Here is a 24,000-nt window from a genome sequence, read left to right on the forward strand (position 1 = left end):
ATGCCTTTGTCACTTTTTGTGGGGAAAGAGGGTTAGAACTGAACCCCTCAAAATCTAAAGTTATGTTAATTAATCCACACAGGAAGTGTAGAGTTATGGGGACTGTAGAGGGCCTCCACCTAGAGGTAGTCAAACATTTTGACTATCTTGGGGTTAGGTTAAGTAACACTCAAACATGGGCCCCACAGATGGAGAAAAGTAAAATCACGTTGCATCAGAAAGCTTTCGCCATAGCCAGACGTTACAAGGCCACTTCTGGAGGACCGGTTGCTCTTGTCATGGTTGTGTACAACGCCACAGCTGTTGCGTCAGCTTTGTATGGAGCCGAGATTTGGGGGTATGCAGATGCAGATAGGCTAATCAAGACGGAAAACAGGTTTTTAAAAACACTTTTTAAACTTCCCCAAAGAACCCCTGTAACACCAATCCGCTTAGATCTGGCCTTAATCCTATTCATTTAAAAGCCGTCCTAAAACCATTGCTGTATTGGGTTAGATTATGGTCTACACAAGAACTGCTATCTTGTAGAGAGTGCGTGAAAGACCTACTAGCCCTTGACAGTAAAGTAAAAACACCCTGGCTTAAACATATACAAGAATTAACCTGCAGAATTGGCATGAGTAATTTATGGACGGCACCAGACTCAATAGTAAAAGGGGATACGGCAAAAGTCAAACAGTGTTATTGGGAGGCAGTTGTACATCAAACGTGGGAAGCGTATGAATCAAACCCCATCACTGGAAAGTTCCTTATTTATAAAAGCCTACCACGGTTAGAACCCTATATGAACAGGATGCACCCGCAACAACTAAAACATTTGTATGTCCAATACAGATGTGGGATTTTGCCCCTAAGGTCACAGAGTACTAAATGGACAAATGTACTTTCTAAGTCATATTTTTGTCCGAACTGCCCAAACATAGTGGAATTAGAATCCCATTTTATGTTATTTTGCTCTTATTACAGAACACCCCGGAATAAATGGTTGTTGGCAGTATGTAAGAGTATGGACATTAGGTATTATTGGAAAGCCAAGAGAGTTTTCAAGAGTGATACAAGAGAACTTTAGCTTTCGCGGTTTCCCAAAATCTGTACTTCTCCTGGGCTTTAAGGAGGAAGGTCATTTTTAACACTACTTCATGAAAGAGCTTGACAAATACCAGTATTGATACTGTATTACATATAGCCCCCTAAATGTAAATATATGAATTTTCTATTTTTAGTTTGACCTTTTTTTGTTTCTTGATTAAATGTATCTTTTTAGGCGTAGCCCCCCTCCGTGTATTAACTATGCACTTTACTGTGTTCTATAATTGGGTACTTGTACAATTATGTTTTTATCCTTTTAATTCTCTTACGTGATCCTGTTTTTAAGATTACTCCTGTTGTATTGATATGTGTTTTATGGGCTGTCTCCAACCCCCCCCCCCTCAAAAATATATATACTTATATATATATAGAAAATACTGTAAGAATGTACTACTTGAGGAGGAGCCTAGCGCGCAACCAAGATGGCCGCGTAGGTGCGAAGCTCCCGAGGACCTCCGCGACCTCCTGAATTAATCCTGATTATATCCTTTCTTTGACGAGGGGACTGTGTCTGTGTACCCGAGCTGAGGCGGCACCCGTTTTCCGTTTTCGAATCGGACCCCGGATACTGGTGGGAGCACCGCTCGAAGATTGCGGCCTTCTCCGCGCCGGCCCCCCGGATTGGAGTTGTGGGGCGATCCGGGGACAAAGCGAACAACAGCGGCGGGCAGGGCTGGGCGACTCGCGTACCCCGCGCTTTCACTTTCGCTTTTGCGCCCTCCTTGCCCTCAAGCGAGGTAGGGTTGCGGAGCGGGGTGCGGTGGTGTGGCCTTGTCCCGGTGCCCGGCTGACCCGCCGGCTGTGAGTTGTCCTGCGGTCCAGTGGTCACCCCCCCCCGGAACCCGTGAACTGGTTTATCGGCCCTTTTGAGGAGATTGGCACGACTTTGGGAGTGCGACATGTCCACAAAGCAAGATGGCGACCGGGCAAAGGTGAAATCGACCCGCCGTGGCCCGGCACTTCAGTCAAACAGTATGGACCGCTACACCCTCCAGAAGGGATCCCCAGAGGCACAGCGTACATCCCCCGCGGGCCCGGCTGAGGCGTCTGCTCAGCCCGCGGATCTGACCCTCCGGGACGTCATGGGCGCCATTGCCGAGATGAAGGCCTCGGTGGACCAGCGCTTTGATACTCTGGCGCAGAAGATAGACTCGGCCCTGGTGGATGTGGGCCTGGTGAGAGCCGACTTGTCTAAAACAAATGACCGGGTCGATTCCCTGGCCCACACCACCTCGAGTCTCACTACAGACGTGGCGGCCCTTCAAAAGGAGGTGCACCGGCTTGGCCAGGCGAGCGCCCTGATGGACCGTCGATTGGAGGACGCCGAGGGTCGGGCCCGGAGGAACAACGTTCGCATTGTCGGGGTGCCGGAGGGACGGGAGGAGGAGGCGGCAGATTTGTTTGTGGAAGACCTGATCCTCACCCGTCTCCAGCCCCGGGGGCTGAGTAAACTTTTTGCGGTGGAACGTGCTCACAGGGTCCCCGGAGGAAGACCTAAGGCCGGAGCCCCGCCGCGGCCTCTTATTGCCCGGATTTTTAACTTTCGGGACAGAGACGCTATCCTGCAGACTTCCAGGCTACAGGGACCGGTCAAGCTCGATAATATGGACGTGAATTTCTACCCTGACTTTACTCCGACAGTCCAAAAGCAGAGACTGAGTTTTCTCGGAGTTAAACGTCGCCTACGGGACCTGAACCTTAAGTACTCCATGCTTTTTCCAGCTAAGCTGAGGGTGGAGGTAGATGGTCGCACGCACTTTTTTGACCGTCCCGAGGCGGCTGGGGACTGGTTGGATACTCTGCCTGGGGATCGGGGCCGGGGGGGTGGGGGGGGTGCGGTTGGCGGGGATGGCTCGCCGGATCAGAACTGAGGGGTGAATAGTAGGCCTTGCTCTGGACAACATTCCTGTTACCATTCACTGACCGTGTATGTTCCCCTCCCATGGAGGTCGTGCGGGGTCCATTGGGGGCTTTCCCTCCTCCTCTGGGGGACTAGTTAGTTTTTCATCTATGGGGCGACAGGCACACTGCACTTTGGGGGGGCTGTCTGGGCTCATGCAGGGGTGCAGGGAGGGGGGAGTTCTGTTGGGATGGGTGGGCGGGGGTGGAGTGTTTGTTTGCACCGCAAGGCGAACCCTTTACTGTATTGTTGTTTTTGAGATGCTCTTTGGGGGACGACTGATGGCTTCCATGTATGATGGGGGGTAGGGATTTGACTGTGTTATCATGGAACGTTAACGGACTGGGGGATAGGATTAAGCGTGGTGTGGTCCTGCAGTATCTGAAACGGATTTCACCAGATGTGGTCTTCCTGCAGGAGACACACCTTATAGGTAATTCCTTTCATGCCATGAATCGGCGAGGCTATCGCTTGGCGGCCCATTCGGGCTTCACCTCCGGCTCGCGGGGGGTGGGCATCATGATTAAGAACTCGCTCCCATTGGAGATTGATGAGGTGCGCCATGATGAGAGGGGACGCTACACTGTCTTGGTGGGTAGAATGGAGGGCAAAGTGGTCGTTTTTGTATCAGTGTACGTTCCGCCGGGGTTGCAATCTACCACGTTTGCGGACCTGGGGCGCCTCCTCCTTGACCTCCCGGGTGGGCTTCTGGTAGTTGGGGGAGACTTCAATGCGGTGGCTTCTGGGTCTATGGATCGTCATCCCCCCAGGGACCTCCCCCGGGCACAGGCGTGGCTGTCCGGCCTTTTAGATACACTAGGATTGGTGGATTGCTGGCGACTAAAGCATCCCGCGCAGCTGCAATACACCTTCCACTCGGGTGCCCATGGTAGCCTCTCGCGGCTTGATTATGTCCTTGTCCCTGCGGCCTATGCTGGGAGAGTGGGAGAGGTGCGCCATTTGGCGCGGGGTATTTCAGATCACTCCCCATTACTGTTGCACTTTGATGTCTTCCCGAGGGGGGAGGGCAGGGTAGCCCCAATCAATGCCTGGTACCTGCGCGACCCCACTATTCGAGCAGAATTGATCAAATCCTTGCAGCGGTACTTTGAGGAGAATGTGGGGTCTGTCCCTTCGGCTATCTCCCTTTGGGAGGCTTTTAAGATAGTTCTCAGGGGGGAGGCCCTCTCCCTTATCTCCCATGCCCGGAGGCGCGAGCGGGAGGAGGTAACCCGGGTGGAGGCCGAAATTACCGAACTAGAGGGTGACCTGGGTAGCGGGGTGACGGATGCCACATTGCATGTTCTACACCTCAAGCAGGCGGCCTATAGGGCCCTCGTCACGGAGGCGGCCAGGGGCCTCAGTAGGGAGCAACAGGGGCGACTGTATGATGTGGGTGATAAGGCTGGTAAATTGATTGCGTGGTTGGACAAAAAGGAGAGAGCGAGTCGTGTGGTTCCGTTGATCGAGAGGATGGATGGTGTGTGTGTCACCGAGCCGGACGCCATTGTCTCCTGCTTCGCGGATTATTTCCGCGAGGTGTATTCCCCGGTTTCTCCCTGCTCGGAGGAGGATTCCCATGCCCTGCTTCGGGACATCGCGCTGCCCTCCCTTTCGGTGGAGGACAGGGATTCGCTGGACGCTCCTCCCACCTCGGACGAAATTGCCCTTGCTATCCGCTCAGTCGCATCTGGCAAGGCCATGGGCCCCAATGGCATCCCTATCGAGCTGTATAAGCTGCGACCGGATGTACTGGCGCCCCACCTGCGCGCGATGTTCCTGGCGGCCCGCTCGCGGGGTTCCCTTCCGCCGGACCAGCGTCTGGCCACGATCGTGGTGATCCACAAGGAGGGGAGACCCCGTGAGCGGGTCACATCCTATAGGCCCATCTCGCTCTTGAACGCGGAGCCCAAAATCCTCGCCAAGGTGCTGGCCAACCGGCTGGTCGGCGTGGTGGGCGATTTGGTCCACCAAGACCAGTCCGGCTTCATACCCCATCGTAACACGGCCCTTAATCTGCGACGCTTGCACGGGGTGCTCGCGCGTGTCCCGTTCGTGCGGGAGCCGGCCATCTTGGCGTCCTTGGACGCCACCATGGCGTTTGATACGCTCGAGTGGCCATACATCTGGGCGATGCTGGCGAAGTTTGGCTTCGGACCGGGCTTCATCGGCTGGGTCAAGTTGTTGTATTCCGGCCCACTGGCGCAGGTGGTGGTGAATGGACGAGTCTCGGCTCCGTTCGCACTGGGACGGGGCGCGCGACAGGGTTGCCCCCTGTCGCCTCTCCTGTTTGCACTGGCCCTGGAGCCCCTGGCGGAGTGGCTGCGGTGGCACCCCTCCATCCGTGGTCTCCGCTGGACCCCCGAGCATGAGGACCGTGTGTCTCTCTACGCTGATGATATCCTTCTATATCTCGCCTCCCCGCGTAAATCACTGATCGTCCTAGTTGATGTTTTGCGCTCATTCGGTCGCAACTCAGGCCTCGTCATCAACTGGGGGAAATCCTGTGTATATGTGCTTGCCGGGGAGGCTCCGGTCCTACCACGGGACTGTCCGATCCAGATTGCTTCCCAGGGGTTTCGGTACCTGGGTATATATATTACTCTGGACCCGGAGGCCCGCTACGAGCGGAATTTGCTACCCCCCCTCCAGCGCTTGAGGGAGGACGTGGTGCGTTGGCGGCGTCTGCCGCTTTCGCCGCGCGGCCGAGTGGCCTTGTTTAAGATGATGTCGTTGCCGCGCTTTCTGTACGCTCTCCAGAACACTATGGACTTGGTCCCGGCGCGTTACTTCCGAGAGGTGGAGAGTTTGCAGCGTCGCCTGTTCTGGGATGGGAGGCCACGTGTTGCCTTGGCTAAATTGACGCTTCCGTGGTACGATGGGGGGGTCGCCCTCCCGGATATTAAACGGTATTACTGGGCCTCCCAGCTAGCTGCGATTAATCATGGCCTTTACGGGCCCGCCCTGAACCCGGCATTTGAAATGGACAAGATGCTCCTGCCCGGTGGCGACTACAATCGAGCGCTCTATTCTGGCGCGCCGGACCCTCGCCTGACGGGACCGACGCGTGTCATGGTGCGTGTATGGCACGCGGCTAACGCAGCTATGGGGTGGAAGGACCGTTTGACCCGGGCGTCACCGCTCTATGCGTCTGCGAGGTTGGGCTCCCTGTGGACCTCGAAGGGCTTCGAGAAGTGGGACACGATCGGTATCAGCACCGTGGGAGATCTCTGGACGAGGGGGGGATTCAAAACTTTCGAGACGCTGCAGACGGAGTTTCAGTTGCAAGGCAGTGAGTACTTTCGGTACTTACAAGTCCGCCACGCGCTGGGCTCCGTCTTCCCGGATGTCGCGTCCATTCCGGAGTCTTCCCCCCTAGAGGACAGAGTGCTGGATGGCCATGTCCCAGACAGCACGATCTCCCTTATATATAAAAAACTGATCAACGACCGATCGGGCCTGCTGACTGGCCTCCGCGAGGCCTGGGTTGCCGATGGGCTGGAATTGGATGACGAGGACTGGATTTCCGCGGTGGCCTCTCCGAAGGAGGTGGCCATCCCGGCTCGCCTTCGCTTCGTCCAGCTTAAGATCCTCCACCGGGTTTACGTGATGGGGCCAAGGCTTTTACGTATGGGCTTTGCTGAGGATGGACTGTGTAAGCGTGGCTGTGGTGCTTTGGCAACTTTCCTGCATATTCTGTGGGAATGCCCAAAGGTGGAGCGATTCTGGCGTGGTGTGCACGAGGTCCTGCGAGTGGTTACGCGTGTCGCGCTGTTGCCTGAAGCGAGGAGATGCTTGCTGAATGTGTGGGAGCCAACCGACTACTCGGTTCCGCAGACGCGGTGGGTGACTCTGGGATACATGATAGCTAAGCGTGACATTGCTCAATTGTGGGGATCCCAGAGGCCCCCGGCGGTGTCGGCCTGGAAAGAACACATGGATTGGTGTATGTTTCGTGAAAAGGTGGTGTATGTTGCGAGGGGTAAGCCTGGGGCGTGGGTGAAAATCTGGGGCCCCTGGAACGCCTATCGCGGGGACATCTGCGAGCCGCCACTGCTGCCGGCTGCCTCACCAGCTCCGTCCCCCTAGCCGACCCCCTCCCCCAGCCATGGGCACGTGGTTCCCCAGTCCCTGATCTGTTCTCATTCCCCTCTTCAGAGTTTGGCGATTGGTTGGGGTCCCCCACTTAAGGAGCGCGTGCTGTCACTTGGGATTGCGGGTTGCCTTGCGGGTGTGGTTTTTTTGTGTTGTTGTGTTTCAATAAAAGGAAACCGTATTGTGGGTTTGGAGTTATGTGGCCTGCACTGCTGACATCTCCTGCTTTACCCTTTTTGCACCACCAAGAGATTTTTCTGTATGTATGTCATATGCTTCTGCCACTCTAGCGGCCGGCCAGATGGTTGTAGGCCCATACCTGTAAATATTTGAGATTGTAATAAACGGTTTAAAAAAAAAAACAAAAAAAAAAATGTACTACTTATTAGACTTGTGTTGTCCATAGTAAACGTTCTGGAATCTCGGTGTTTGCGTTTATTAATTACACTTTTGATATATGTGTGATCTAGTATGAAAGAGGCAAAAATCCTCCTACTATTTTGATCCTAACCCAGACTTTGTCTTTTGACTCCAAATTTAGATTAATGAACACCAAATCTTAATCTTATGGTTGGAATATTACTGCCTCCCAATTTAAGAAGAATTATATATGTGAATTTTGAAACTTGTTGGTGGGTTTATTCTTTTGAACTAATTTAGGTTTACATAATGTTTTATTAATTACATTCAGCAAAAAGCAGGGTATATCCATTTTTTTCATTTTTATGTGATACTCAGACCAGAGAACTAATATGCAGAATTCCCTTCATACTTTTGTTTTTTTAGACAGATTTGACAATCTACAATACATACTCAGCCTTCAAACACTGGACCTTAGCTAAGCAGGCTAAATGGGAAAGAGGAGGTGGAGCGACCATACAGAAAATCTATGACTGTTGTAGAACACAGGTCTCTCCCTGCTCCTGACATCCTTTATGGAGGAGGACCAGCTGTACATCAGTTAATAACTCTAAGGTGCCGATTCCGATCTGAGTCGGAAAGCTCTCCAAGCCGGATCCGGAGTGTTTTCCGACCAAGCCGGACTCCTGCAGTCCGACCGAGTGAGTACGATGCGGCCACATGCTGCTGGACTCTGTTCAGTCGGACTCCCATAGAAATCAATGGGAGCCGGTCGTACGACGTGTACATGGGTTCCCATTGACTGAATGGGTACGTCTCGCGCAAGGGCGCCCCCTACAGTGGGTACGCATCGGTGCCTACCGTACATGCCTGTGTTGGGGAGACCCTTGAGTCTCCCCCTGTGTCCGAGTTGTAAGGCTGCGGGTGACAGGGGGTCTGACGTGGACCCCCTAAGGCAGTTTCCCGAACGTTTTGGGAACCGCAAACTTCTGCTCGATCCGGCTGTCCGATGCGTGCATCATACTGGCTCGGTCGGAATTCGCCTCCATTGCACGGCATGGTTTGCTTACGGAAGAGGTGCACGGAGCGGTTCCGACCCGGGAACGAGTCGGTCGGCAATTTCACGTTTCTCGCATCGTACTTGCTCGCTCGTACAGCTGTATGAGTCGGTCGGTTAACACGCGTACGGCTCGTACTTTTTACGGCCAGCTCACGTTCGGAGCCCTTCCAAGCGAGATCGGAATCAGCCCCTTAATGTGTCAAAACAGTAACCGAGACCAAAAGCAGTGAGATCCCATACAATATCACTCAGAGGCCTCCGCGGGTAGATTCACAAACTGAGTCCAGCTGCAAGAATTCAGGTTGCTTCACACTATAGTCTACCCTCAGGCTAATTGGGAAGCCAACTGACGCAGCCCCTTGCTACCAGCCTGTTTTTAGTAGATACGTGCTACAATAATGTTCTGTTTGGTCATTCAGTGGCTTAGTTATAACGATAATAATTCATAGTCAGACTCATCAGTTATGTAAACTCCATCAAATAAATCAGAGGTGCACCACACAATGTACTTAATATAACATTTATATATCACTTGAATGAATTGTGTTACATATGGGTTCTATACAATCAAATTCACTACAAGAAAATTGACAGACCGCCAATGTGACGTAAATAGTGACAGTACTCAATACAGACTTAAAGAAAATTAGAACCCAATTTACAACTCAGAACAACGCATAGACAAAATTCATAGTATTCCGTGCTTTTTTTTAATCAAAACAGTTAAACTACTACTCTATTTTGGTGCCCCACCGGTTTAGAAAGGGGGAGTGACTCAAGACATGAAGCGGCTGTGTCTATTTCGACCCAGGATGCACGTGGTGTTACGAAAACCTCACGTGGGTCTTCAGGACTTGCGAAGAATCAGATAGACATCCAAAGAAAATGCAGGACTCATCCGTATCTTGGATAGAGCCCGAAGATAATTAATCAGATTGGGTCTTTGGTCAGTACGAGAGAAATTTTAAAAGCGCATGCACTCGTACTGACCAAGGACCCACTCTTATTAATTATCTTTGGTTGAATAGCCTCCATATCCATCTCCAAGTCCAAGAGCTGACCATAAACTGAACACAATGTATCCTATAAGGACGCCTTTTGGATCCTCGTGGGGACCTTCACCATCCCCATCAGCTGCCCCAGTATAGATTGTCCAAACCCTCAGTTTTTGAGTCCCACTATCTGTCACATTTGATTTAAAAGTGCCAATGTTTCCAGTCTGCACTTCAGTACATTTTGCTTGTTCTTAACATCTGTCACTCTACTGTTAAGCCGCGGAAGCTGGTCCTCCACTGCTTTTACTGCTCTCTCACCACTGGTTTTTCATCTTTGTGCCCCTCGATGAGGGCAAAAGAATTCTCATTTCTGGGCCGTTGTCACATAGCACCCAGAAACTAATACCTCAACCCAAATTCACAATGTATAAACACTGCTGTGCTCACTGCTTCTGTGGACGCTGTCATGCTGGAGACAGAATGTTACTACAACTAGACTTTTGCATTCCCCATTTTGTCTGATGTGTTATGGCCAATGCTTGATGCCCAGCGGTCAGTCCTTTCTGGCTGGATCCTCTAACCACTGCTGTCCCCTGTTGTAAGCTTCCAGTTGCTTGGGTATCACCCATCTGAGAGTGCGAGGTGTCACTTCTCCACTGTGCCAGCAGTGTTCCACTGTAGTCCAGTCATGCTGAGTGAAGTGTGTGCCCACCATCTCTCTCCTTGTTGGCGCTTCCACACTAGTGGCCCCAGCATAGTCTCTAACACCTCCTGGCTCAGTTTTCGTGCTTCAGCCACTCTGTTCCCGATTTCAGTTTGTTTAAGAGTTTCATTCTCGGGCGATTCCTTCCTAGGGCTCGATTTTCTTCACTGTTTGGCGGTGCTGTGATTTCTTTGAATGTAGTAGACCTGACCAGGTGGTTTGATGGTGGCATTAGTGTCACCTTATACATACGTTTAGTATTCATTGCCTTTATTCTTTATCGAGTATAGATTTAGGTTAATCTTAGTAGTGAACTGATACACAAAATGTTTATGCATCACGATTAATTGTGATTGCATTTATACACTGCTTACTACCCCTGACAAGGTGTCAAAGCACTTTTTGGCGAGTTACATGCTACTCTGGAACCCAAAAAGGATTAGTGGTGAATTAGTATAGGGGAATATGAAATAAATTTGAGCGGTGGACATGTTAGTCTGTTATTTGGATTGGAAAGGATGGTTGAGGGATAGAAGAGGGAAGGGTTAGCATTAAAGTAGCCCTTGCTACGCCCGATGAGGTAATCAGTGCTTTTCGGCGAGTAGCACGCTACTCCGGATCCCAAACTGCATTACTGGGGAATTAGTATAGGGAAATATGAAATTAATTAGAGTGGTGGACATGCTAGTCTGTTATTTTTATTGAAAAAGATAGATGAGTGTAGGGTTCAAAAAGTTTGTATTTGGAGCTCATAGCAGTAGGAGGAGGTTTGGAATGAGTAAGAGGGAAGTAGAGGGGGAAGAGTCAGGAGGGACGTGTTTAGAAAGGCTTATTTGGATGATCTGAATAGTAAAAGAGGTATGAGATGATGCAGGGGGTAGAGGAATGAACAGTCTAGAAAGGGTTATTTTGGAGATCATAGTATTAGAATGGGGTTTGGGATGAGTGGAGGTAAATGATATATTGATTGGGGTATAGGGTGAGATATAGGGTAGTGCATTAGAGATGCTGAATTAGAAGCAAAGTAATAAATATAAAGATGCATACGTACATGGAAAGCATATATCTATAAGGAAGGTAATCTATGTAGATTTAAGTTGTATTTAATAAACTCACTTTCAAGTGCTGCTGTACTTTAAGTTAATTTCTTTTTTGTTAATTGTTTTTTGTAATTCCATAGTGTAGCAATTGTAGATAAATACTTATGATAAAACATGTACTTATTTGTGCAGTCACCTATATGCATGTTAACCGTGGAATAATATAACCATAAGTAATATATACATTTGTTAAGCTGAACTAACGAATATCTATATATTTGAAAACATAATTATTATTCACGTTTATACAAAGCAATACGATGATGTAGGTACTCATCTATAATCGCTTATATACCTTGATAGACAAGCCCATGACCACCATCAGCTGGTGCTCGTATCGGTTTCTAGTACTGTTCGTAAGGAAGAGCCAGGAAATAAAAGGGCATCTGATGTGTCGATTGACAGGCGCACTGCCGAGTGAAGTATGCCATGTGTACTCATACGGCATACTGACATTTCTGTCTCTTGCTCCACTGCCTGATGAACAGTCTACAGAAAGAATTAAGGTTTGCAGTCAAGCGTGTCCTGTCTGCGTCTAGGGTAGGTCAAAATGGATGCAGACACTGGACTGAATCAACCCTGATGGTTCTTGCCCCAATTTAACCGGTCATTCCTGTGCGTTTGCAAGTTTCATTCCCTTTGCATCTCATGCAGTCGTTACCGTTGTAACGGGTGAACAAGGCTACATTTTCTCCATTCCTTTTTTTTGCATTGTAGAATATACATTTTCTTTTACCATACACAGAAGTGTGGCTTGAATACGCCTCACCACAGGCGTCCTTTTTCCCTCTTTTATTGTATTTCATTTTATAGAATGCTGAAGGACTTCTTTATTCCTGACCCAATTGTGAATCGTGCATTTTATTTTCAAGGACACTAACAACACTGAGTGCGTCCTGTTAGCCTGCGTTCCTTGCGGACCCCGTTATATCAGATACAGTACTTGCTCACAAATGTCACATGATTTTTTTTATTTCTCTATGTAGTTTAAGTCGCTTAGGCACTCGACAGATTTTTTTTTTTTACCATGTTTGTTCAAGTTTCCAAGGTTTTCCACAGACCTTTCTATTTTTTTATTTGAAATGGAGAACACTTTGTGTAGTGCAAGGTTATTTCATATCACTTATGGGTCGTCCAGTTTAATAGCTTTTACTGTTTAAAGTCGAGCTTTAAATTAGATGCTGTTTGCAAATGTAGAAGTCATCTTTGTTAAATTGTTTTCAAATAACGGAAAGTCGGTGATATGTTTAATAATAAATACAATTGGAAGGAGCTGGCTGAAAGGCAGGTTCGACTTGTGCAGCTCTGCCTACTTCACTCTTTGTAACAAGGTTACCTGGATCACAAGGCGTAAGGGGATACTGTATGGCTCTGCTTTGTCAATGTAATGTCTCCCCACAAGTTGAGCATTTGTTAGCAGCGGCAGCTCCTCCACTAAGGCGGAAGAGCGTCGCCTCACTGCTCTCAGAGCTGTGCAACAAGGAAAAATAAAATGATAACTGTTGCAAAGTCATCCTGTGCCGTGGGCACCCCCCAACTTTTTGCTGACTGGTACTGGTGGTTACTGACTGACTCTGGGCTCTGCCTAACCAGGGCCAGAGCTATGCTGAAAACACTTAGAATACAGTGAAAACACCTACATACACTAGGGTACATGAAGGATTGGGGTACCCCTGTGATTAGCATGACCTACCCCATAGGGCCCTAGTACATATTAGGGCAGAGGGATTGAAACTACCTATCAGTCCCAAGTATAAATAGGACATGGGAGTTTAGAGGCCAGCAGCCCTTTTTACACTTGCATGTGTGCACTGGTGAAGCCTGTGGTATTTTTTAAAGTGGCTCTGTGTGGCAGGACTGCTTTTAAAAAGTAAATTGTGCCCAAACTCGACTTTTGTGTTTGGGGCACCTAAAAATGGATAACATACAATGTTTTGGCATATTGGGAACCCCCAGGGTCTCCCCTAGGTGTCCCAGGGGGTGGGGGATCAGGTATTTATAAGGTGGACCCTTATAAAATGAGTCTTGTATGCCCTGGGTTAAGTAAAATTTCACATTTCACTCCCCCACATTGTTATACATTGCTGCCCAAATTCGACTTTGATGCTAGGAGCACTGTGGAGCAAGGATCTGCAATTTTTCTACAGATTCAGAACCCCTAAAGTCTCCCCTAGTTTTTCCATGGGGTGGGGGTCCTGTAGATATAGGTGGAGTACTTCTAAAATATGTTTTTATAAGGCCTGGTGCTGGAAAAATGGCCCAAATCATTTTTGCCATTGCAAATCCCATGCCGCTTAGGTTAACATGGCAAGAGGTTATTAACTAATAACTCCTGATAGGAGACTGATAGAACTTCCATTCAAAGACTTCCCAAATGGTAGTGATAAATCCAACAATATGATCTTGTTGAATTTCTCCTAAAATGTAGAGACAAGAAGTTATAAGACTTTCTTGTTTGTAGGTCCAGATTCAGCCTTCTAGTGGTCTGTCCTGATTGGTCAGAGTTAAGTGGATTAGCTTGGCTGCTTTGAAGAGGTGATAGCCCCTGGGGTTACCAGCTCTGCTGGCAGGGCAGCAGAGCTGGTTAACCCCTACACAGGAATGCCAGAGCAGAGGGAGGAGTCGTAAACCATGGTCTTCAAAGGACAAGGGAAGGCCTCAGTGTCAGTTACCACTCTACTCTTTTGACCCCAAGCCAGAGCTAGGATTAAGGAAGGAATGAGAAGATGCAAGGGGGAGAGTCTATGGAAATTAGCCGTCCTAGGGGTGTGTTTAGCCAGCTCTTACCTCCCTGCTGGAAAATCAGCCATTATGAATTTGGAAGATTTGGTGCACTCTGGGACAAAATAATGCCACACTCTACAGGAAGTGGTCATACCGTTGGGGAGTTACCCTGCTTCCATTGGTCAGGAGTGACCTCCTGCTTGACACAGAACTTGGAATAAGTATCTGAGAGGGGCAGAGCCCTTCAGATCTGCTGCTTGAAACTGAAGATAATCAGAAGGGTCTGCACTGAAGATTTTGATGTGCATTTTCAAAGGCCAGGACTCTGAGATTGTGCCTTTTTGCACCATTTGAAACTACAGCCCTGTGAATGAAACCTGCTTCAAAAGGACTAAAGAGTGGTCTTCCTGCAAGCTACAGGTTAACAGAGCTCACCTGGACATCCCCACTAAGAATCCCCAGCCTGGAGTACTACCTGTGGATTTGTAAGGGTTTTGTTCAAGTGGATTGCAGGAATTGAAGTCTCACGCTTTCAAGGACCCCATTGGAGATTCCAGAACCTTGGATTGTGTGTTGGATACTTTGGGACCTGCAAGAACTTCAGGAAGGAGTTCTAACTGGACCCAACAGTGGTGAGTAATCCTCCAGAACAATTGCTAAAGGTGAATGTGTCCCTGTCAGAGCAAACTAAATGACTAAAAGGGGCACTGTTGGTTTCTAAGCACTAGAAAGTGACTATTCTTTAAAAATTCATATCTCTGGTTCCCTACAGTGGACTATTTTTAGTTTTGGAGTCCTTGATATAAATATTTCTTATTTTTATAAATTGGTGTTGGACTTTTTGTGTTGCCTTTAATTATTTACTGAATTGGTGTTTTTAAATGCTTTACGTACCTGTCTTTAAAGTTCAGCCTGCCTGCTCGCAGCCACGTTACCAAGGGTTGAGCATAGGAATAATTTTCTAAGACCTATTCTGCACCCTATACTGTTAGTGGCCTTCTTGCCAGTGGCAGACATACATTTGCCCCTACCAATAATCTTCTTTCCAACAATGACCTACTGTTATTATCATTTTTCTGCTTGGAGACAGGTTGGGACGGGACGGGACTGGGCTGGGCTGGTTCATTGGAGGAGTAGGGGTATGGGCACTACAAAGTGTACATGACGGTTTGACCAGATGTCTTGGGCCGGCCAAACTGTCATGCAGACTTAGCATTTCTCCACCCAGCTGTGTTGCACAGTCGGGTGGAGAACTGTCACAAAGCTCCAAGTCTCCTCCTGTGTGGTCAAACAGGCCGCACAGACCAATCATGAAGCTGATTTCATGCTTTTGACAGTAGCGTATTGATTGGCTTGGGGATCCTGGGAGCTTCCTGCTTCCGGGAGTCGGGAGAAAGATAAAAGGATGAAGGAGAGGTGGCGGCCGTAAACAGGTAAGTGATTCTTTTTTTTCAATCCTCCTGCCACCCCTGTTGCTAAGCAGCTGCCACTGATCTGTTGCAGTGTGAGTAATGCTGGACTGGATTCAGAGCTATATGTGTTGAAGATCTGCAGTAGTAGATGAGTAGGTACATGAACATTTGGAAAGTGAAACTTTGAGAAAGTGTGGTCGATGTGGTCTGAATGATGTGCACCAGCAGGATTGTACCACATGTGTGCCAATCCGTCTATTGGTGATGAGAATAAGATATGCCAAGTGAATAAAGTTATCCCATGTTCAATTGGAGCAATTATGTACAGCCTTCTGCCTTCAGCTCATCATCTCATGCAATATGCAGTCTAGATAGAGTCCACCTATTTGGATTTATTAGTAGTCTGTAGATTTCTAGATGTGCACTTGGGGGGCTTCATAGTCATTTGGCTAGCTACTGCTTTTCTTTCCCAAATCATGTTTTTTTAGAGATCTGTATGGTGTTTTTAAGGGTATGTGCCATGAGCAAAGCCTGGGTCGGTAGTTTTTGAGGCTTAACTTTCAGATTGTCTGAAGGTCCACAGTGTACCTTGCTGCTGTTCGTACCGTGCTGCAGTTTGTTAGATGGACACAAAGGGCTGCTGGTTCTCCTGCGACCAGTTCAGTGCACCGTGTTTATTGGAATTACAGCATTAGATGTCAAACTGGAATGAGCACAGATGCTGAATGGGTGAAGGGTATTTGCATTTGTGTGCATTTGGTCAGAGGTAACTAGAGGTAAGTTGGCAGACCATCTGACTGAACATTGGTAATATACAGGAACACGGAGCTGTTTGTCACAAACACATTTCTTTTTTTCCCTTTCTATTGCATTTCCCTATTATGTACTATCTTTCTTTTTATTTTCTGAACTGAGATGTGTCCTGAATGGTGTAAGGAAGGCGTTCGATGATCTAGTTGGATCTATTGGTAGCCTTCGACACTGTTAACCATGAGCACTTGTTAGATTTGTGATTGAATTTGGATGTGGGGGCTCAGCATTGGAGCTGGTTCGCTCCTTTCTTTCACACAGCAAACAATCCGTGACCTCGGAGGACTTGGCTTGCAAGTCCTTTACACTGCCATATGGGGTCCCTCAGGGCTCCTCGCTGAGCCCTACACTGTTTAATATTTATGTACCTCCCCCCCCACCACCCCTGACCAGACTAATCCGATCAGTTGGTTTTGCTCCAATAGCTTATGATACACAAATTGGTGTCTATCTTGAAAGATGTTGATGAGACAGCACACCACTTCAATGGATATATGGGAGCCATTGAACAATGGATGAAGTTTAACAGTCGCCTGCTTAATTCGGGTAAGACTGAGGTTCTCCTCTTTGGAAAGAGTTGGTCTCTTGGGATCAATCCTGGTATCCCCAGATGCTTGGCTCTCCTCCCACTCTGGTGTCTTTTGTCAAGAATCTGGGAATAATCTTCGATCCCAATTTGTCCTTTAACACACAGATTAACAAATTCACGTCGGGTTTTTTCTTCTTTTTTCTGTTCCTCCAATTCATCCCTTTTGAACTCCAAAAATCAGTGGTTACAGACTTGGTGCTACCAAGGCTGGACTATTTTAATGCCTTCTATTTGGGCATTCATCAGCCCTTTCTGGGAAAACTTCAAGCCCTACAGAATGCAGCTCCAAGACTTTTAAAGATAATTTCAAAGTTCAAGCCAGTGTCTGGGACATTAGGAGAGTTTCACTGGCTTCCTGTACAGAAAAGAATCCGGTTCAAGACCTTATGTTTGGCTCATAAAACCTGTATAGGTATAGCCCAGCCTACTTGGAAAAATAAATCTTTCTTGGTACAGTCCTAGTAGGACGCTGCGTTCAGCGAATTATAGGACAGTCAATGTCCGTAAAATCAGAAGAAAGAATTGGGGAGGTAGGAGTTTTATTCACAACACAACTGTGGAACAACCTACCTGAACACCACAGAGGCCAGTTGAACTTCTTTAGCTTCAGGAAACCGCTTAAAACCTGTTTATTCTCTTGTCCAATGTGAATAGATGTAATAAGTCTGCGTTTTACAATCGTTATTTATTCAGCCAGTAGATATTAATACCAAGACGCCTTGGGTATTTGCGCTCTTTTTTAAAACAAATCAATATCCATTTCACTGATGTGTCTTTTGGTTCTAATGTAACACTAAGAGTAACTGAGAGTTTTGTAGTGTTGTCGTTTTTAGCTACTTTAAGAATATTTTAACATGTAGGATATCCTCTCCCGGTGTGTCCTTTTTACCAAGATGGTGCACTCGTTCTGTGGAAACACTGGTAGTGAACGTTTATGCTTTAGTCTACGCGTTAGCATCTGTGATCGACACATTTTCAGAGGAGTGCAAAAAGTCCATGCTTCTACATTGCCAAGGAGAAGAGGGCCAGAAAACTTCCCAACTTTTGTGTGTGTCAGAGCAGGACAATTAAGCGAATATTGATGCAAGTGTGTTTTATTATACATTGAAAGTGTGGAAACGTTTTTGGTCCTAAAACATGAGATCCAGAAGGCTTTATAACTGTGGCTGTGTTAGTGGCTCGGACGGTACTGTCAGTTCAGTAATTGTGCTTGAGAAAAAAACATGAATCTGTTGACAAGGTGCACAAGCAATACCATGGCCTATTCAAGGGTGTGCTTGGCTAGGATCCCAGGTTCCTCGAGTTGAACACAATTGCTTGAACTTCAGAGCTCTCTTCAGAATGTATTTCAATGTTTAAAATGGGAGACACTTCAGAGGTGACTGCAAGTGGCAGTTATGTATCTGGTATTCAAAGAGTGAGATGAGCCAAGGCAAATAACTAGCAAGAGAATGTCGATTGCGATTTCTTTTAAGTGTGTTGCTACGGGACATGCTGCTAGTCCTAACCCGCGTCATGCAGGTAAGAGCATGTACAGAAGATATGGGCCTGACCAAGCTGTTTCATGTGTGTGGACAGTAACTTGATAGCCATGGGTGGTTAACCAAGTAAGAGATTGTAAAGTCAGCCTCACCAGGGGAGTCATTTAGACCGTGGTGGACAGCCTGCCAGGAAGATGGAGGACATGGCTTCTGTATCTCTGGAGGCAGACCATCTGCCCTGTTAGAAATATTCCCACCTGCTGGCCAGTATCTCTGTGCTGTTTCAGAACCGCCATTGTAACGGCTACCATCACAGCACAGCAGGTTTGTTTAGGAAAAAAATTAACTTGCCAAGCTGGAGTTTTTCTCTGTCTGGAGGTTATTCAAAATTTTCCCTGCTCCGGGAAAATCGGTGACTATCGCCTTACCCTAGATAGGGAGGGGTGAGAGATGTCACTGTGACCCAATGGTGGATGGACTGGTGAGTTATAGTCGGCACAGCCAAATGAGGTTCAGCCGAGAGAGGTTTTAAGGAATAAGAAAGTATTCGCTGCCCAGAACCCCCGCTTTTCATAGTGTATGGTCGCTGCAGTCACAAAAGCTTCTTGAACACCTTTCTCTACAAGAAAAGACAAACAGGTTCTGTGTAGTTATCATTTCACTTCCAACCACAGCGCACAGCTGTTCCACTTTCTTTTCTGAGCCTGTGTCAACTGCGAGGGAAGCTTGCTTGGTGTAACTATGCGCAGCCAGATGTGTGTTTGTAGACCGTGAGAAACCTTATTTTACGCAAGGGCTGTGTTCGGAGAACAACCTGGAAAAAATACTTGAAAGGAGATTCACCCTAAGCTGTTTTACAGTGTCATACTGTGGCTACTCATCTCTTGTCTGCCAGTTGTGTATGTGTGGCCCCACTTGATGATCCAAGCCCTCTATGGCCAAGGGAAGTAATGCTGGTATCTGCCCAACAGCCAGTCTCACCAGAGGTGAGGGGCATTACCTATGGTCTGGATCTTTTTCTGAAGAAACTTTATACTTATCCAGGAGCACCTAGGTGCCTACCTCCCTGGTGACAGTAAAGCAGCCTGTCAACCTTTCAGGAGGATAGACCATTGAAGGAGCAAGGTGCAGTGAGTCTCCAGTGACTATAGGCCACCCAGAAAAAATTACTGCTAGAGAATGTCTATTGGACCAAAATATCACACGGACACACACTCCATAGTGCTTCTTTGAGTGAACTGCAACAGCAATTGCTAAGGTCTGATCAGGACTGTGATTGCGTTTTATGATCAGTCTGTGCATGGGTGCATCTTCCCATGTGATCGATACGTGTCGGCCTGAGCCTGGCCGCATCTTCCCAAAGTGTACTTATCCTGTGCATGGCCACAACTACCCAAGCTGCAGTCAGCCCGGCATGACCTGCAACTGCTCCATGGTTGTAGGTCTGTGCACGACTACATGTGCTAAGATGTGGTAGGCTTGTGTAGGAGCGCAACTGCGGAAAATTTAGCTGGTCTGTGCACTGCGTAGCAACTGAATTTGTGATCAGACCATGGAGGGCTGCTTTTGCCAAGTGTCACCAGACCCAGTTGGGGCTTTGTTGAAGACCTGATGAACCCAGCGTGTTCCTGGGTCAGATAATGCTACACAAAGACTGCTGGTTCCTGCCCACCAGGGCCCCAGAGTGGCCCCAGCACTGTAGAGAAGAGACACAAAGAACTTCCAGCCTGCATGCTGCTACCATTTGGAGTGTGCAGGTGTGCCCGAGGGCCCAGGCAGGTTAGGCTGACCTGTGAGGACTGATTCCACTCGAGTGATAAGAGACTAACGGAGACAGAGCGCACTAAATTGTTTTCTTTGGTAGTAGTGACTAGTATTGCATACTGTTGTTATTAAAGTACTTTCTTTCTTTAAAAGAAAAGTAATTGGGTGGACATTTGCTTTTTGAATATTTATTTGATTGTTGAGCTCTTAGCCCAGTCCACACTGCCTCCCTGAGAAGCCTTAGCCTTGGACTGCTCACCATCACTACCACTGAGACTCAAGTGCAGCCTTTGTAGCCTCTGCTTCTCCTATGCCCCCCCCCGAACAGGATCTGACAGAAGGTAGTTTTGGATGCCTGCTGTAAAGTTCTAGACTGCTTGGTAGCATGTTAGGAAAACATTAGTCTGTGCACTTCAAATTATACATTGCATGGTGTCCAGACATCATTGTAGGGGCTCAGTTACAGGAGGTTTGGTATCTGGAAAATGTTTCTTTGAAGAGGTATGTCTTCAAGCCTTTCTTAAAGTCTAGTAGGGCGGATGCTTCCTCAGGTGTCTGCACAAGTCATTTCAGAGTTGTGGGCCCTGAACTAAGATGATTTTTCACCCATCGTCCTTTCTTTAATGTGGCTTGGGTGATCAGTTTTGAATTACCTGATCTGAAATTATGACCTAAGTTGTAATGGTTTACTATTCTGTCAAGTTAGCCTTGGTCTTTTCCATCACAGGCTTTGTAGATGGTGTACAGGAGTCTGAATTATTTTGCTCCACTCTGAGTTAGTGCAGCTCTTTTAAAGCCAGGGTGATTGGAGTTGGTTTGGCTAGGTATAGTATGTTTCTCATTGCTTTATTTTATATCTCTTGAAGCTTCTAAAATGCTAGTTTTGACTGGTTTGCAGGAGTTCAATTAAGGTATGACTGAGGAGTTGGTAAGTTTGATTTGTTGACTCATGTGGAAGAATGAGAGTATCAGTCTTATGAGTCGAAACTTTGATCTGCGTTTGGAATTGTAGATGGTGCATGGTAATTACCCATGATGTCATGCAAACAAAGTGGCAAGGAAGAGTGGTAGGGTTATTTGTAAGGAGATGCAACTATCTATGAACGCCTTAGCCCTTCTGTCCTGGTGCAGTATTGTAGAGGAGTTAATAAAGAATGGTCAAGGGCAGGTGGGTATTTAAGGCTGAAGGCACCCAGGGTCTCTTTACTCCTTCATTTGTAGTTCAAGAAACAGATGCAGTTCAAAGCTTCCTACTAGTCTTTTGTCTTTCTACTGCTTGTGAAAGGTGACCATCATGAAACAAATAATGCTCTGTTCAAATTTGGTTGAATTGGTAACGCAGTGGTTTGGTGCCTTTCTCCAATGCTGCATCTGTACTCTGAGGTGTGACAGTTCATGTTACAAATCCAGACAATTGGTGATATTTTTATATTGCCGCGTATAGTTCTACCTTGAACCGTAAGGTTAGGGTGATGTGTGCCTCGGGAGGGTGGGTCGTGGTATGTATGGACAATCCGAAGGGAAACCACTTACCAGCTGCCAACAAACATTGAAACTGCAAACACGTGCTGATTGTCTGTCTAACTGTGTGGAAAAATGCTAATGTTTTTATCGTTGTTTTAGTGAAACAGTAATGAATTTCACGCATTTATATTTTTCTACAGGTCCCTTATGTCGATTATTCGGAAGAAGCCATCAGCCAGCAATACCATAGCATTGAAAGGAATGCCAGCTCAAACAGAATCAGGTGAGGACATAGCATCAAATGGTTCATACACCAAGAGATTAAACTGTGATCTTAACTAAACAATGATCCCAGAAGGATTGTAATAATTCTAAAAAGTAATATTTACTGAGTTCCGAAGATACTCTCGAAGTAAAAAAAAGTGGTCGCTTCTAAATCTCTCCTGCCTCTCAGCACAGATGGAACACACGTACATTGGTATTAACTAGCTCTTTATCAGATAAGAGAGAGGTCGGACATGGTTGTCAGGGCCATAGCAGAGTAAGTAAGGGATGCATGCAGATGAGTGGTGCAGAATACAGTTTAAACAAGCATTTGCAATCCAATGAGTCTCGCATTAGTTAAATTTAGAGCTATTGGCATTGCAAAAGAATGTTTGTTGGAAAAAAAATTCCTCAAATATCCTAGCAGTAGCACAACTAATAAAAGAAAATCCATTAAGCAAGCAAAGGGTGCAGTACCTTCGCCCTATACTAGGTGTCCCTGTGGACCACTGTTAGCCCGATAAGGCACTGCGCCCTGCAATAATGAAGAACACAACTCACCCCCAGGACTGGGTCCATGCCTGCCTTATTGATTTCCAAGCACCAGGCACACACGGGAAGCACGGTACAGCTTAGCCCACTTCTGCGGCTGTTGTTGCGCTCAAACTCTCTGAAATCTATGATGCACACACTGAAATTCCGGCGTGCAGGACGGAGGAGCATGTATCCCCTCACAGGCACAAGAAAAGACTGCAGAAAGCCATTTGCTAATGCTGCGCTTTAGCTTCAGATGTTTAAAGCTAAAGTGTGACATGTAACGATTGGTGAAAAAGTAACTAAATGGAAAAGAAAGGCGGTGGTCGCCTGCCTTTTTTTGGTATTTATTAACTTTCATATGCAGTCGCTGCCCCCTCGCTTTAGCTTCAGATGTTTAAAGCTAAAGCGTAGCTTACTGCGATTGATACAAAAGTAAATTGATAGGGAAAAAAAGGTGCAGAAGCCGCAATTTTTTTCTATTTACTTATGTAGCAATGGCAGCATGCCACACTTTAACTTCAGATGTGTAAAGCTAAAGCACGGTGTGCCGCGATTGGTACAAAAGTAAATAAATCGAAAAGAAATGTGGTGGCTGCCTGCCTTTTTTTGCATTTATTTACAATCGCCGCACTCCACACTTTACCTTGATGTTTAAATTTAGAGTGCAGTATGCCACGATTGCAACAAAAGTAAATAGGAAAAAATTGTATAGAGCTGCCACAATTTCTTTCTATGTATTTACTTTTGTATCAATCATTCCATGCCACGCTTTAGCTTTAAACATCTAAAGCGCGGCATGCCACCATTGCTACAAAAGTCAATAAATGGCAAACAAATATGTAGTCCACCTGCCTTTTTTTCTATTTATTGACTTTTGTAGCAATTGTAGCACGCCGCACTTTCGCTTAAGATGTTTAAAACTAAAGCGTGGTGTGCTATAAAAGTAAATAAATGGAAAAGAAATGTGGAGGGCCCCCGTGCAGCATGCAGTGCCTGTTTCAGCAAGATATTAACTAAACAGTGCTCACTTACTGTTAAGGAATCCTAGAGAGTAAGGACACATGTAAGAGGGGCTGTCCTCATGGGAGGTAACAAAAGAGAGGGAGGTGCTAAGGAGGGACTTCTAAGCCAATTCACAAATCCAAAGCCATTATTTACAAAGAACAATAAGTGGAGCCAATTGAAAATATGGGCGGAGCTTAAAGTCCATACCTTAATACAGCATGTCTTCGAGACCACGCATGCGCTGCTTAGGCAAGACCTAAAAATCTAGGCAGAAGTGGCTGCTGAGAATCACATCATAAAGGTATTAGAGGTTTATGTTCATTTCTACATAGTCTTCATCTCCTTGATTTAGTCACTGATGTTATTGATATCATCTATTTGGTCAGGAGTTCTGTTGCAGGTCTTTAGATTTATTGATGGTCATATTGCATTAATTGTTAGACTTATTGATTGTCCCATTTTTAATTTAGTTCTGCTGATTTTTGATACCTCTGAATTAATTGTTAATCTTGTTGTTGGTCTAAGTTGATGTCTTTATAGTGTCTTTGGGTTGAGAGCTGAACTTGCTGTTTCTTTCATGAAATGTATTGTTAGTCATGTTGTGTTGATTGCTCTTTCTAGTAAATTGGTCGTTGATGTTTTTCGCCT

The 24,000-nt window shown here is 46.8% G+C and overlaps 1 protein-coding gene across 1 annotated transcript in view; it reads left to right on the plus strand.

The window, feature by feature from the left end:
- SHTN1 (shootin 1) overlaps positions 1-24,000 on the plus strand; it is a 592,071-nt gene that overhangs the window by 352,076 nt on the left and 215,995 nt on the right. The window contains exon 12 of the mRNA XM_085603138.1: positions 21,747-21,829. Within this exon, the coding sequence (XP_085459264.1) occupies positions 21,747-21,829 (83 nt within the window). The remainder of the gene's footprint in view (positions 1-21,746; positions 21,830-24,000) is intronic.

The sequence above is a fragment of the Triturus cristatus genome, chromosome 1_2 (genome assembly GCF_964204655.1).
Source record: "Triturus cristatus chromosome 1_2, aTriCri1.1, whole genome shotgun sequence".
NCBI classification, from domain to species: Eukaryota; Metazoa; Chordata; class Amphibia; order Caudata; family Salamandridae; genus Triturus; species Triturus cristatus.